The sequence below is a fragment of the Hetaerina americana genome, unplaced genomic scaffold (assembly GCF_022747635.1).
Source record: "Hetaerina americana unplaced genomic scaffold, ioHetAmer1.1.p SCAF_7, whole genome shotgun sequence".
In the NCBI taxonomy this organism is placed as follows: Eukaryota; Metazoa; Arthropoda; class Insecta; order Odonata; family Calopterygidae; genus Hetaerina; species Hetaerina americana.
This window is the reverse complement of record NW_027287316.1, coordinates 52235636-52252888: the sequence shown is the minus strand read 5'-3', so window position 1 is coordinate 52252888 and position 17253 is coordinate 52235636. Positions and strand designations below refer to the sequence as shown.

Below are 17253 nucleotides of genomic sequence, written 5' to 3'. Positions count from 1 at the left end.
ATTCACGAAAATAGACCATATTCATAAGGAAAACTGGTAACCGGAACTAAAGGAAATACACCCAGCCAATCACAGACCGGCATATAAGGCTGTTGGTGTTTGAAAGAGATCTTGAATCTCTGGTAGTGTGAAACGAAGAAATCAATGTGCTCGGATACGAAAACTTTAGTTGGGATAGCTAGGAAATAATTTTTCGTACAAAGAGGTAATTAAATCAAATTTGGACCGGTCTGTAACGTCCGTCAATAGATTATCGGCACAAATGACATCTCGGTCGCCCCCCCGAATAACTAATGCCAGCGGCGCTGGAGTTCACATATGAATGTTGTCATTAGGATATTATAAAAGGCGCTATTTCTACTGATGAAATTTAGTAATTAATCCCTGCAGAGCGCCCAAGGCCCACTTAATTTGCATTCTTTAACAATCATCTTAATTATGGCCTCTAAGCCTGGGGTTATGTTCATGATATAGAATCAATCTTCGTTCTAAAAAAGCCACGAATTTAGTTACTCTGCGACGGAACCTTGTCGACGATTAATTATAAGTTTGAATATTCTTACTGTGAATTGCATTTACAAGCATTGAAATATGTTAAACATTACTTACATTGGTTTCCCACAAGACGTGAAGTACATGATTATAACTCCAAAATAAAATAGTCACCTCTCCACGGTGAGGTGCACTCGAATAACTTTAAATTTTGGAATAAAATCATTTAATCAAATGTCGCAGACTGCCAGTAAAACGAGCTCTGCCAAATTAAAAAAAAACTGATTTCATGATTAGCCTCTTAAGCTCAGAACTTGGCGAATGAATTTTTAATTAAAATAAAAGATGTTATTTTCTAATGTGTGTTATGACCCACATGCTGTTTTGTGCGTGTCATACGTCCAATGTGTTGCTTGATGAGGTCTAATGTATACCTACCTTATGACGAATCAAATAATAATCTTGTGCTGTTCCCAACTGATACACTGGAATGGAATGGCTAAGTTCATGAGTCTAACCAAAGGGGGAGAGGGAAAAGAAATAGCCCACAAACAGTCCAGCTATTCTATTGAATGGCTAATGTACTTTTAGTAGGGTGTCCTCTCTCCTCTAACTAAAAAAAATGAAAATGTCTACCGTTAATGGAAACTATCCACAAGGATTCTTACGTAATATTGGCACAATAATCTTGCTCCATTATCTGTCTTCCAACAACCTAGTGATGCATCAATCTTCTAGCTTTAATTTATTACTGACAACAGCACTGGTGGCCTCTATAATTTTTATATTTTCTAATACTTACCAGATATTACTCATTGTGACCATACCAGTTCTATCTAGCATTAACTAAATTGAATGCAAGAGACAGTAGTCGAATTTAGAGACAAATTCAAGAAATAGCTGCAATTTACATGATCATATTGTTTAGTCTGGTTTTCACAAAAATGATGAATGCATTTTTTTGCTTTCGCTTTTGCAAAACTGAGGTACATTTTTAGATTAATGTTTTTAAGTGTGATGATGTTGCCACTCATCCCCTTAGTTCCCCCACTTCCCACCCACAATACCCTCCCCATTGGCTAAGTTCCATCCCAATCCAGCATGGCATACTGCCTGATCCATTTTTTACTGTCCTTCATCAAAATACTTATCCCAAAAATGCACTTCTCTCTCTCGCTTCCATTTACCTTCTCCCCTCCTCTTCAATAACTTAATAATTTCCACCACAGTCAAATTTGTGCACAGTGGAACATATGTAGAATAGATAATATGACAAGTGGACACCCTGGCTGCTTAACCTTGAAATGGTGGATGATAGCGGTAGAAAGCACTAGTGATACATAATAGAATAGTTGATCCCCTCATATGCCAGTACCATGACTCAGTAAATATTTATAATACACAAAATCATGGCAAACAGTGATGAAAGCTGAGAGAATAAAGAGTAGGAAATTTTAATGAGAGGCAGATAACGACAGGAGATAATATTACCTCAGGACTTACAAACTGTTGTCACTTAATCGATTTTTCATATTACAGGGAATTCTTGTAAAACATAGGGATCTCTTTTGGAAACAGTATGGACATAGGGGTAGTTTACTAATTAGGGTCCAAGTGGCAGACCTAGTCAGAAGACAATAACTAAGGAAATAAGGCCAAAGGATGACACAAATATCTTGTCCAAAAGTGTTCTAATGCTTCAGAACCTACGAAAGGATTGGCCCAATTCCATGTGGAGATCCAAATTTAGGAAGGTGCATGAAACATAAGTCATGACATACAACACCAAAAAAACAATTTAAAAAAATATCACTCAATATTTTAAAGCATCACAATAATTAATTGGGTGAGACATGGGCATGCATGTAGAACAGATGCATGATGACATTTCAATTAGTCCAAGAGTCTGGTTATTTCATGGCTTGGTTGAAGTTACAGAGTGATCTGATAACTTGGTAAGGCAATGATTAAAGAGCATCAACATGCATTGGGGAAATAAGTACAGCTTCTGAGAGTACAAAACAGGTAAGTTTCACTGTATATTTTATACTAGGGTAGACTGTCTCCAGTGTAACTTTATTGGACTTGCTACTACTCATTTTGAATAAAACCTAATAATTTGTACATTTCCACAATAATTTTTTATATACTTACAAGACCATGGTTTCGACCATTAACATCCTCTTCACCTGAGGATGCTAATTGTCAAATCCATGGTCGTGTCAGAATTTGAAAGTTATTGTGGAAATATATGAAGTACTAAGTTTTATTCAAAATGAATTCTACTTATTATGCTTTGTGTTTCTTCCAAATATTGCCAAAATATTTGCCTTACTGAGAGCAAGCAAGTTACACGACTAAAATTCATGTGGAATTAGTTTAAATTCACATTTGATGGATAAAATAAACCACATTGAAATAACTTAATAGGCCTCACTTTCACGTGTGGTCCAAAACCAAATGCCCTACTTCTTGACAGGTATATAGTACTTCTTCAGATTGATGGTAATTCCATAATGCCATAAATCAAATGGCAATGTTTTATAATTGACATTTTATACCTTTTCCAATTGGTAACTTTCAGAGAATGAGGTCTGAAATCATGGAGTATTAGACTTTGAAATCGCTTTCTCATTCTGGATTATCTCCCCGGTATTAAGTCCCAAGGTATAGGTAATTGGCAATCAAATTAGGAAGTGTCAGCTCCTTTCCCTCTGTTCTCTTGTGTTTTTCCAGGAAGATCCAGAACCTGAAATATCACACAGCCTGATTATTGCCGAGGATATCCAGAAAGATTTGATCCTGGGTCTAGCAGCCAGAAGCTATATAATTACCCTTAAGGCTCCTGAGTCCTACAAGTAATATGAATGTAATCAAAAAAGGAAGGTCTCCAATTTTTTTAGAAATAGAAAGAAAACAAATTTTCAATTATGGATGCGTCATTTTAAAACTCTAGCATTACTCCATTTTTCTACGTAAAGAGTCATTTTGGTTGATGCATTTTTGTAGGTGCTGGAGCAGTTTCTGTTTGCCCATGCATACCAGCTCACTGCCATGTCGTTTGGGAAACTTCGGACCTTATCTTTTCCCTTGTCAATGTCACTTGTTATAGGTGACAAAACCTGGATGTCCCACTTCATCACTAGTCCAAACAGTAAACAAGTGAGCGTTGGCATTCAACTTTGCCTAAGCCATGGAAATTCTAACAAACACAAGTATGTTGACGAAATCACAGCAACTTTGTTTTGGGATTGAAACTGGATATTGCTGGTCGACTTTATGGCTCCTGGGACCTCAATAAACGCTGGCAATTATTGTGAGACAAACAATTCAGAACTGGAGAGGAAAAGTCTTGAGCATGGAGTAAGCCTTCTTTCTCTGAGATAACACTAGCACCCATTTTACCTGTCAAACCATTGCTCCCATGCACTGTATTTTGGATAGGACATCATCACCCACCAATGCTATAGTCCAGACTTGGCACCCAGTGACTAACACTCATTTCCTAAGTTGAAATAATGTTCAGCCAGAAGGCACATCAGTGTTAATGGCATGGTAAAAGATGAGGTTCAATGCTACCACAATGACCTGATGGTGAGCTGGCATGTACTGGCAACAAAAACTACCCCAGCAATAAAAAATGATTCAATCAAAATGATGACTATGTAGATAAGTAAGTTCAAGCTTTAAAATTATCTATCAATTATTGAAAACAAACGTTTCTATCTATTTCTATAAACATTGAGGACCTTCCTTTGAAATTACCCTCTTACATTTTAGATATGTAATGAGAATTATCATATTCTGTTGTTAATTCAGGAAAATGATTAAGATAATTTTGCACATTGGGTTTACTGTTATTAAAACCACATATAGCCTTGATGAAGCAATCAAAATTACATGCACAATTGGATAACATATATAAACACAACACACTACTTTGACCATTTTAATCATATACAATTATGGAGTTACCTCAAATACACAACAGTCGCAGCAATGGTAAAATAACCAAAACTGAAAACAGAACAAATGATTCCCCGTTCCATGGAAATGCATACATTCAAATAATTTTTTTTGAATCCGCTACATGTTAACTATTTTTTTTAGATTATGTCCTATAAAAACAGTAGAGATCTTGTTAACAAAAAAGGAAAATTGTATATGCTCTCAAAAATTACCATTATCATTTTTAATAGGAAAGTAAGATACTATACCAAGGTGATTATCACCTTTGAGAAAATAATTGGGTAAACATGTCCATATAATGATAAAAGAGAAAAATCTTGAAAACATTTCACAGCATATATCAAACGTTATGTCATTTGGGAACTAATATGTTGTTTTGTTGGAAAATGTAACAACCATAAAAACAATCTCAAAAAATAAATATCTGAAAAAATTCTCACCAAAGACAAATAAATCTGAGAAATACACTATGACATACAATCACCTGCCATTTGTTGTCCAAAACATAATATGCATTTTTGATAAGTGATTTTGTGTCACATACGAAAAAACAACTATCAAAAGTTTTTTACAACACTTAGCCAGCTCATACACTAAATTTCCCGCCATATGATCATAATTCCATGACATCCAGTTTTTGAGCTGTTTCTGCTGTATCACTCTCTTTTAATGGGGGAAGAGGCTCATTTGCTGGCTTCGTTGCGTCTTTCGGACTTTCTCCAGAAGAATTGTTCTCCGTTTTGTTTGAATCACTCTGGAAAAGTTGTTCTTGCAGCAATGACAGCTGTTCATCAACCTCAGCCACCTGATTACGCACAGCTTCATTCAGCTGAAAAAATCAGTGAAGCATATTCAGAGTTTTTTAATACCAATTCAAATAAACTACAGAGTTTTCATATTCAGAAGGAAAAAAAAACTTATTCCTGCCATTTTAATTTTAAATTACCTTTAACCTCCTGTTCATACTCTTGAGAATCCTCATCGTCACATCACACTTACCCAGTGCAAATTTTCCATTCTTTTTCATGAATGATTGTTTTTTTAATAGAAGGTATGCATACTTATTAGCACACAATGACAAGGACAAAGTTACCAAAGCCACTTTAAAAAATGTTGATTTCATTAGCAAGTGTTGTCAAACTTGATAGGTGGGCATGAAATACCAGCTCAGATATTACTCGTATATCATATTCGACTGGTTACATTTAGAATTTGACATACTTGGGACCCATTAGATACATGCTAATAATGGAATATGATCAAGTTCAAAGAAGAACCACTAGATTTGTAAACAAATGTTATAAAAATATATCATGTGCCACTAGGATGTTGGAATATGATCTAGGAGAGAATCCCCTACAGTAATGAAGAGAATAAGGTAGACTTAATGCAATTAAAGAGGTGCCAGGAGTTATAATCCAAAAACTTTGTTTGAAGAGATTTAACATGCAATAGAAATCATGCAGATTTCATCTCAATTATAGATATTCAGTGTTTGTTCTAGGTCATATACAGATGCTTAAATCCGGACAAATTTCAATTTGAATTTCCCGCCATGTTGTAGTTCCACTGGAGGTCGCGACTGATGTTCTTGAAAGCAATAGGCATCTAGTAAACAGTCATAACCTCAAAATGGTTGAGATGTTACGTACAAGTACGGAGTGCAATCGAAGAGCTGCTATTATCGAAAGTGTTCGCACTGGGCTTTATATTTTGATATAGTTCGATTCTGCTGGCACCCCAGATCAACTGTTTACGATGTTATGGCTAAGTATAAGCTTTGGAGAAGGTTTGGGGAAGGTCTGGGGAAGGTTTCCCTAACCAGGTGAGGAAATCTCATTCCAGGATACACGTGCTCTTCTGGATTTAAGAGCCGCACCTTGTACATTACATGGCATAGGTGGCTTACTAAAGTAAGCAAGGAAAAACCTTTGTCTCATGTGTTTTCTTTTTCTCCCATGATATTTGTTGGTATTACCTAGCAGTTATGCTAATTACAATCAGTATCTATTATTATTGGAACAATTAATAATTAGTTTGACAAACAGAAAAATAATTAGAAGTTAGAACATACTTCTATCTGTTTACAAATCTGTTTTGCATACAAATGATATACTGATTGGCTTCTTTTAATATCCTCCTATCATATTTTTCTACCTTCTTCGAAATGTAAACTGTGGCCAAGCTATTTTTAACTATCTTTAACTCAGTAAAATGTTGAAAATTACGACTAATATTTTTGAAAATACCCAAAGCATGATGCAGAAACTCTCCGTAAGTGTAAATGGATTGATTCTTCTGATCTCTATGCTAACAACTGTGGCTATCTCTCTTTTAAATGATAAATGCAGAGAGCTAAAAGTTTAGTATGGCGCAGGGTCAGATCAGAATAAATATGCTCTACATGATGAAAAAGCTGTTTAATAACCTATTATTTAAACTAAAACAACAAAAATGATAATGAGTATAGAGTGACCAACCTTATCCTTATCTAGTTTTTCTACTAGCTTTCTCACTCAACACTTTTGGCCATCATTTTTTTAAATATGTAAGGAACCTGGGTATTTAAACATATTAGTTGCTTCAGATGGCACCTTCATTGTGTTTCGAAATATGTATATACTTCCAGTACCCTGATTTTTTCCATTCATCCTAATGAGCCTTTTTTTGTCATCAGATCCCTCCAGAGTCTTGAACAATCCTAAACTCGTGATAGGAATTGAACACAATATTATGAACAGCGAAAGAATGTAGTGAACAGATTAACCATATTCCATTAATTATTGCCCATTTGCACATGAAGTACTTTCCCTACATTTTCTGTTTGATAATTACGAAAAAAATATTATTAGAAATAGATTATGCATTTTGGAACTTGAGAAACAACCATTTTGCAGTTTCACGAATTTCATTACTTTCAGTTTTTTTCTAAATACGTATCTGCGCATGGAAGTAATGATGTTTTATTGAGCACACCAAGCAGCAAATGTTACCTCAACAGGTAAAAAAGAAACAAATTTCACTTGATTTATAGGAAGCATACAGAAATAAAGATGTGCGATTAAAAGAGTATCAGATTTTGACGAAAATTGGCAGAAAGAAAAATAATTCTAAACTATAGATTTAGGAATAACCGCTTTTAGTGGTTGTTAAACCGATAGTTAAATCAAATTACACCTTTCATTAAATACCACATGAAAAATGATCTTTGAGATGATTGCTAGTAAAAATCATAAATTTGAGTCATCTTGAGTTCAGCTAAGTTGAGACATAGTTGTAGCAGTCATTAGAGGAGGTGATGGAGAGCTGAGGTATTTTGAACCATTAGAAATAGGTGGGTAATTTGAAGGAGGAAGAATTTTCAGGGAATAGGAAAATGGTAGAGAGAAATCCAGCATTAGCCTGATCTTCACAAGGGGTCCACAATTTCATTTCCCATCCAATGGCGGATGTACTTCCCTTGAAGAGCTCTCTATATAGCCCCCCAAATATAGTTTGGGATACCACTGAGAAATCCTATGACCACTGGACATTGTACGCTAGCCACCAAATTTCCATTCAGATATCTGGAGTTCAGAACTAGAGGGTTGCCCTAATAGATTTAAGCAATTTTTCTACACCGGTTACTTTTCTTTGCCTTTATTTCCAAACATTTTCCATTACTTTATGGATTTTACTTTAATATTGAAAAAAGATTTCTATAACACTAAAATTTTGAAGAAATCATTTTACTTTTTTCTTGGAATGGCTCAGACACCTGGCAAAGAGCTCCAAGCAAGCAAGAAATGGCTCCGACAACCAAAGTTACATTACACCACAGGTGAGATACAGCAATTTCACCAGAAGGTACTGATGGCACAGATCAAGAAGATAGATTTTATGTCAGCTGTCTCAGCCATGGGATAATATTGAAATATTCCATATGTAAAATAGTCCCCAAATGGGATCACTGGTTGGGAACTACTGGGAGGGGAAAATCAATCTAAATGGCTACATGGTTGGGATGGCTACAATACATGGTTGGGACAATAAATATGAGAACGTTGGAAGATTGAAAATGCAATCATGAAGGAGGTTTGGTAGGAGTATATTAGGAATTTATAAAGCAAGTGGGCCGGGACAAATTACTCCAGAAGTAGGAATCATGCTGAAGAAAGATATGGGGACAAGAGAGAAAAAAGACTGTTAGTTTGCAATGAGAGGATCCCTGATGTTGAATATAAAAAGCAAGCCTATGGATATAGTGGTGGCAGAGGTCTACTACATGCCAAAGTGCAGTCACACAGAAAAAGAAGAGATGTATGAACAACCAAAAGATGTCTCCAGGGTACTGAAAGCAGCCATTAGGGGGAAGTAGCATAGACAAATTTAGACCCGGAAAACTAAACTAAATGCCAAAGAAGAAAGTCTAGTGAAGATCACATTAGGAAAGATTGGGAAAAGTATTCAAAACGGCAACAAGCGGCCAAACTTTTTGTAGCAGTTACACCAACAGGTTTTATGAAAAGTAGACAGCTATAGCCATACCTACTACAATAAAGTAGCTACTACAGTATTGCATTACTTGTACTTGCAGCAACTATCAAACTATGGATTAAGTATTATTTTATATTTTAAGTATTTGATAAGTGAGAAATAATTTTCCAACAACAATTACAACAATTATTGCCACATTTGTGTCAAGCCGTGTTATGCAAGTAAATAAAATAGGCCTTACAACCAACAGCTAAATAATACTTTCCTTGCGAGCAAGTATGTCTTGAAGCATATGAAAGTTCATTTCAATGGGAAAAAACATGTCACATCAACTAAATAGCAACAAAATTTCTGCATTCTGAGAAATGAATGAAACAGCAAAGTCTCATCCACAAACAAATTGCAGATGAACTTCATGGATCACCACAGGAAATCACCATGCATAAGTGCAACATTTTCCTAGTCCATCTCTAAGCATCTAAGTCTCTCTGAAACCTTGTGCATTTACTTCAACAGAGAAACTGGAGACCTATTTGAATAACCAATTAATAAAATTATGAAATGGAAAAATTGCTTCAAAAACAACATTTAACATAAAAAGGAGGATTTGTAATTGAAATCTTGGCATTTATAAAACCAAATTTTCTTACTAAAATGATGATTGATTTCAAGAAGATACACTGCATGGTTCATCAGGTGGACAAATATTAGTGGCATAAAGTTGAATATTTTCCCAAAGTTATCAGCTAATCAATTTCAGAATCATGCATTTGAAGCCATTGCTGGTTCTCATTAAATCAAAAGTGAAAATAAACTGTGACAATTTTATTCTTCCAACATGCACATCACCAATTTTCACAAAGTGATACCTGTTACCCTCAGTTATACCTCAAAAACCCTGATAATTGAATTAACATGGTTCAATTACTATTTTTTTGATGTGAAATTTGAACGAAAATTGAAAGGAAAGGGGAGTTTCTATGAGATAATTGATGGGATGAGTTTTTGGACCACATACTAGGTTTTCTCACCTTTTTCAACTCGCCTGCCACAGCTTTAGCCTTGGCTCTTGCTTTAAGACTTTTAGCTCCAGCTACTTTGAACACTCCTGGGATTTTGTTGTTCGCTGTTTGCTTCAACTGTTGCTTCATTTTTTGCTTCTTCGTTTTTTGCTTCCCCATGTTTTTCTGATTCTGGCTCTGGAGTCACTGTAAATATGCATCATTAAAGCGTTAGTACAATTTGACTTCAGATCCTTCAATGACTAAGATTATATCATAACATACAAGACACCAGGACACTACAGTTCGTGAAAAACTCATGGAATTCACCAAGAGCAAAATACTTTTGTGAGCCCTTGAGCGTGTAATTATTTACTGCACCAACTTATTCCCCTGATATGGGTTCATGAGGCCAAATGTGAGAGTTCCCACAACCCATTACACTAATAAACCTTGCTTAGAAGAAATAGGAATTCATGGCCTTTGTGAAAGTAGACAGTACAGCAAAAGCCTTTCTACCTGTATCAAGACTGATTATTGCTAAAGCTATGTATTTAATCACAAGTTTCAAGAAACAAAGATTCAAGAATTAAGACAGATATTAAGAACCCTTGAACATTTGAACATGTTTTGAGACATTTCCCCATGCAATCTTTTATCCATATTTAGTTGACTCAATGTATGAGGGTGGCCAGAAAAGTTTCCGACCTAACAAAGATTCAAGACATTTTTTCTGAAATTTTTGAGGCCGGGAACTTTTCAAACCACCCATGTATTTTCTTAAAATAAAACTTAAAAACGAGCCTTCTCAATCTTCATAACCTGAAACATTTAAATTAAAAAGAGACTGTGCTTCTGAAAGATTAGCAAAAAAATTACATGTTAATGTCTCTAAACCTTTTTATATGAATATGTACACATAACCTCATATTATACTGATATAAAACAAAGATATTAGTCTGCCAATGAAGATAGGTAGATAGCTTTAACATCAAGCTAGGGAAGAATATTTGAGCAATTAGTAGAATTTTGTTATCTGAACTGCAGGATCACAAGTGATTTAAGAGACATAAGACAGATTGTAAGCAGATTTACCCATGAATAAAATGTGTTCAACCAGAAGAAACAACTAAAAATAGCATAAACCTTTAGACCAGGCATCTGAAAATGATCCATGAAAACATACATACATAGTTTGAAAGTCAATGGCTTAGACACTCTCATAATAGTAACAACTGAGAGAATGGTACGACTGATGGAAATGTGGTGCCACTGAAGAAGGATGCAAATGAAATGGATGGAATAAATAATTACTATGGAAATTCATTGAAGGGTGGAGAAATGAAGATCCAACAGAGAACTTGACCGGAAAATCAGGAAATAAATTGGATGCAAACTGACTCACAATGGGCTACAACCTTGGCATGGAGGAAAGGTTTACACATTTCTATGGCACAGGAAGTTTTGCTGGCAGGAGGAATGCTAATTGCTCTTTGTTATGGTCGCCCACTCTGTCATTAGGGCCACCCATGCCAGATAGGTCAAAGGGTAGGAGCTATATGAAAGGTAGTTCAAGGTAGATCAGTGATATTGTCAAATAAAAAACACTATTGAGGAAGGAGGCATTTGGAAACCACCTTAATTATTTATCCCAAGGAAATATGATGGAACCAAATATAAAAATGAGTCCTAGCAACTACCTGACTTGGCCCACAGAGCTGAGCGTTTCACTCAACAGTGGAAGACGCAAGGCCTCCGCAATCATCAACTCACAAAATCCTTGCTCTGTCAAGCAGATAGCACCAGAAAAGAAGATACAGAAGAGGAATGCTACCATGAAAATACTGACTTAGAATGTTAGGATGTTGAGGACAGGACGGTTAAAATATATGAAGTAAGAGATGGAGGATAGACATGTTTGGCAGGGTGAGATAGAAAAATAGCAGGGATTATTGGAGCAATAATTATTGATAAATATGTAACAGAGGGGAGCAAGTACCCTTGAGGTAGCCATATTACTGAATAGGAAAATAGGGAAAGGGGTACTGAATGTGGGGTAGATGAATGACAGAATATCATTGGTAAATATCAGAGCAAGACTAGCTAATCTAATGATAATCCAGGTGTACATTCTAATAAGCACTATTAAAGAGGAAGAAGTAGATAGTTTATATTATCAATTAGACAAAACAATTGCGAATATACATGGAAGAAAACATGGTAGATGAAAGATTGAAATATCTCAAACAAAAATATAAAGCAAGTGAAAAAAGGAAAAATAAATAGAAAAATGGTTAGTAAGCCATGGGCACAGAAGATAGGCGAGGGAGAAGGAAATGACAGAGCATAAAAATAGAGTTAGGGAAAATAAGCTCGGCTATAGAATAAACCAGAGAAAGAAACTAATAGGGAAAGTAACCATGGTGGAAAGAGGAGTTTGAGTATATGGAGAGTACATAGACAGGGTGAAATTAGAACACTACACAGAGAGGAGCAGGAACTGACAGGATTTCAGAAAGGGAAATCTATTTACTCTATTAGGGAGACATTGGGTAAAATGTATATGAAAGCAGAAGAGGTTCTGAGAAGAAAGAATATCAGAGATATTAGTACATGGTAAAGATATAGTCAGTGAGTTTGGACATAGAAAGGGAATATGATGTCAATAAAACAGCTTACGATCAAGAGAATCAGACTGTGAAATAGAAAAGGAATTAAAGGAAATGAAATCAAAGGAGGCTGTGAGAACAGATAACATACCTGCACAATTACTCAAGAATTTAGGAAAATGAGGAAAGAAGAGTTTTTATGGGCTCATTTGCAGGATTTATGAGGGGGGAAATTTGGCAAAAGATAAAGATGTGATTATAATCAGTATTGATACCATGCATAAAAGATAAAACCAGCAGTATATGAGGATTATAAATCTACAAGTTTGATTTTACACTGGAGCAGTACTTTGGAACAAAAACTAAAGAATGGAGAAGAGAGAGATAAGAATACAAAAGAAGATCAGTTTGGGTTTTTAAAGGGGATGGATGAACGTGATGCCAACCAATAAAGGTCACTCGTTGAAAGGAACCAAGTAAAACCAGGATGTTTATGCATGCTTCATGGATTTTGAGACTGTGTTTGACAGAGTAAACTAGGCATGTTCAATGAACATTTTGCAAAAGATACAATATGACTTGAGGGTTAGACAAATTATCCAGCACCTGTAAAAAATTCAAGACTGCAGAGATGCAGACAGCAAATGAAATCTAGATAAGCAGCACTAGACAGGTGAAAAAGATGAGGATGTCCATCATCATTTCTCCAATGAAAATGTGGAGGAAATAGTAAGAGAGGCATGGGAAGAGCTGGAGAAATCTACAAATTAGTTAGATTGGCAGATGATCAATCATCAACTGCCTAATAAGCCAATTGGTTACAATTACTGCTTAGCATTTTACAGGGTTAGGTGGAAGAAGGGACTATTAGTCTCAACCTCACCCAATGAAGTCGATAAATAAATAAATAAGAACCAGTTTGATAAATATGGGATGAAAATTAATCATTATAATATAAATGTAATAAGATTTTCAATAAATAGGATGAGTAAAATAAACATTTATGTTTGGGAGACATAAAACTAGCACAGGTAAAACAGTTCAACTAAGTGTTCTGAGGAGGGTGGGTTGAGTAATTGGAGCAATAAACAAAGAAATAAATTATTTAAAAAAGGATTTATTAAGGGGTGGGAGATTATGAAAGGCATCTTATGTAAGGATGTAAAGAAACGATTAGAGAAAACCTTAATATGAAATGTAGTTGATTAAGAATTGGGAACTTGGCCAATAAGGCAAGAAAATAAGTGTTATTTAATGTTTCAGGCTTAACTTTGTGGAAATCCATTATCACTGAAGTAACAATAACAATGTATCTCCACACTCAATTTTATTTGGTACAACTAGTTTTGACTCATCGGCGTCATCCTCAGACCAGCGGAAAATTAGTATAGATTGGAGGCATGAGATATGCAAATATTGAGAAAAGGGAAAAAATAAAGTAGACAGAAAACAATTTTCTATTTAATTATCTTAATAATTTTCTATTTAATTATCCATTTTAATATTTTCTTTTTACTTTTCTATTTAAGAGAGATAGTGCAAGAAATTCAAAGAAAGCAGTGAAATTGGATACATGGGATAGAGAGAGGTAATGGGATGTTGAAGACAGTAACAGAGGGGAGAATGTTGAGGAAGCAAGGTATAGGGATGAATGGAATAGGAAGTTTACTGGAATTAAGGGGGTTGCAAAGCATGCAGAGCTTAAGAAAGAGTTGTGAATGTGGTGCGGGGTTAAAGGAAATTTTGTGCCATGTTACTGAAGGCTTAGAAGTACAGCAATGTATAGTGCCTGGGTCCATCAAAAACTTATCCAATATGGTACACTATTGCTAATAAATAAAAGGTCGGAATTGCCAGGTATTTAAGGGCACATCTTAAGCCATGCATGCAGTGATAAATTATTGAGGTGTACCAACCCATATTCCATCCATTAAATTGATTTTGGCAATAATTAGGAGTAGTACACTATACGAAATGTAGAACCCCTACAACCTATTACAAATGACTCTCAAGAAGTACCTGTAATATACAGCTGAAGAGATTTCAAACACAAAAAAAAACTTCGACCAGCAAATTCCACTTGGAAATAAAGCCAAACATCTACCACGATATTTATGACTTTATCTCATTAAGATGCTTGAGCTTATTATAGTAGGTAATTAGCCTATCTTCATTTCTATGCTAGAACACTATTTTCATGTGTAAGCACATATGTATACTGTAAATAAGAGAATCATTACAAAGTCTCAAATATAACTGATAAAAATCGTCAGGGAGAAATTAACTAGCAAAATTCTCCAATGACACTTACAATTCACACTGTGCTTCATAATTATAAATAACTTTAATTCAAATTGCAATAAAATGAATTATGCTCCACTCAAATACCATTTAATTATTACGATGAAAAAATTTCAATTTATGAAATTACAAGAAAATAATGCATCCACCGATATCTGCCTAACAATAAAGGTTTAATGTGTAGGTTGATTATTTATGTTGAAACGAGATTACTTAGGTATCTATATACACCCTGGCTCACCAGATTTTTCTATGCGAATCCTTTTTGGATGAGGCTGAGCAAGTAGATTTCCTTCTTTAATGAAGAGGACCTCCTTTGGGAGTTCAAATGTAACCCGCAACATCTCTTTACTAGGAGAAACCTTGCGGACAAACGCCACTTCTTTAGCCGTTAATTTAACTCCAATATTCGTTTCAACTAAAGATATCGCTTCATTGTGTGAATTTTCTGTGGCAGTAAAACAATAAACATGAATATTAATTAGATCTCTGCCAGCTATTTCACTAAAAGCTTCCTTCCCATTAAAAAGACCACGGAAAGCTGATAAAAACTCGGTAGCTCTCCCAGGTAGGTTCATCACGACATGCATCCGTCCAATAATTTCTTGTGATGCTCCCACCGCACCATTCCAACGCTTCTCTATCACCTGAGCAACATCTTCGTTTATAAAGTCCCACCCATCCTTATTACAGGCACGAAAACTTTTGGGCGGAACTTTATTCAAAGAAGAGTTGTGTACCAGCCAACGATAAGAATCTGGATTCAAATCATTCGCCAAAACGAATGCACAATGACGAATGCGGGCAGCAGGTATACTGAAAGGTCCTACACCTGCGAACACATCGAAAAGGACATCTCCTTGGGAAATTAAGGTTAGAATTCGTTCATGTTCGGTGCACAAGCGAGGATTCCAATACACGTACGAAAAATCAAATTCAAAGATGCATCTATTTTCGCGAACCTGAGCTTTCAAATCGTTTTCACCACACAAAATTTCCATCTGGAAATTACGATATGTGTTGTCTATGGCATCCGTTTTGTTAACAACGGTACGAGCACCCGGTATCTTATCAAGGAGAACCTGCCCTATAATATACTTATAGGCTAATAAATGTTCTTTAATATTTACATGCACTATGTGCCCAATTATGGAGAAGCTCGTCAAGTTCCCCACGTCCTGAGGTATCACAGACTTTAATATTTCTTCAACTTTCCAGTTGTCGTAGGTTATGTTAATTTCACCACTCTTCAAGTTTTCCCCTGTTATACCAAATTTTTCAAGATAAAGGCGATCACTTTCATGTATGTCTTCATAGGTCTTCACCATATCTGGATTCAGTAGTATTCGTTTCTGATATTGTTTTGAGGCGGAGGGTGATAGGTTTTCAGAGGTTAGAGAATCACCTGAATGAAGCCTAATATCCCCATTTGGTGCAACCTCTATATCCTGCATTGGCTTTAACCGCTGAATCTTTAGAAGGTACTTTTTCAAGCATTTGGAAAACAAGGAAACTTTGGTTTCTAACCCTGAAGGAACAAGAATCCATGGGATAGTTACTAATTTCGAAAACAATTTTCTATCGAGAACCTTCATTCCACAGACCTCTTTTGGAAGGGTTAAAACACTTTGATTGCTCATTTCATTACCACTATTTTTTTCTACCGTTGAAAGAATCCGTTCACAACTTGCAACCTGCCGTAATCGTATGTTCGTAACTTTGTACCGTGTAATGGGACGAACAAAATTTTGGATAAACACCATCAATCGACCAAATAATTACTGTAAATAAAACAAAAAATCAAAATAAAAATCGTGTTTTGATGGATCTATTGGTAACTTACAGAAAATTCCAATACCTTATTGATGACTAAGACTGCATGGATCGGCAACAAGCTAACCCAACTAGTGCGCTTCTCGGGTTTCCGTCATTCATTTGTTTATCGTAGCCCGGTAATCGAATTCGAAGATTTAACTTTTATAATTTATATTATTCCAAAAGCCTCCAATCTACTTCTATCATCCTGCTTCAGTGACCATGTTTGCATAACTATTCTCCATATCAAAGTTTTTACAAGTCTTTTCTTAACATTCTTACCCAAAATCCCTGTCATTGACTCCCACCTATTTATGAAAGCCTCTGTCTAGTACAATTCTTCTCCTTACGTCCCTACTACTTTGACCGTGTTGGTCCAAAACACGTTGACTGTTCTACCTGCTCTAGTTTTTTCCATCCTATTCTACTGCTAAGCTCAGCCTTTCTCTTTCCGGGAGATTGCATAACCTTTGTTTTATTAATATAGATCCTCATTCCGTATCTATCACACTGAATTTCCAATTCACTCAGCAATGCCTGCAACCCCTTGGCTGACTGAAAAACTAAAACTTGGTCATCAGCAAACCTAA

At 35.5% G+C, this 17253-nt stretch overlaps 1 protein-coding gene across 1 annotated transcript; it reads right to left on the bottom strand.

The window, feature by feature from the left end:
• Nucleotides 1-4325: 4325 nt before the first annotated feature.
• On the bottom strand, nucleotides 4326-16478 carry LOC139696268 (tRNA (guanine(37)-N(1))-methyltransferase-like). The gene is made up of 3 exons (XM_071594961.1): nucleotides 15090-16478; nucleotides 9969-10145; nucleotides 4326-5290 (listed from the first exon to the last, which is right to left on the bottom strand). Exons 1-2 carry the CDS (start codon nucleotides 16441-16443, stop codon nucleotides 10021-10023), a joined length of 1479 nt encoding a protein of 492 aa, XP_071451062.1. The 5' UTR covers nucleotides 16444-16478; the 3' UTR covers nucleotides 4326-5290; nucleotides 9969-10020.
• Nucleotides 16479-17253: the final 775 nt, after the last annotated feature.

Bases quoted from the DNA above. Each gene is read 5' to 3' on its own strand.
- LOC139696268 (XM_071594961.1), bottom strand. From the start codon at position 16,443: ATGAAGGTTCTCGATAGAAAATTGTTTTCGAAATTAGTAACTATCCCA. The intron at 10,146-15,089 runs GTGAGCCAGGGT...GCATATTTACAG, and splicing joins GATTCGCATAGAAAAATCTG to TGACTCCAGAGCCAGAATCA.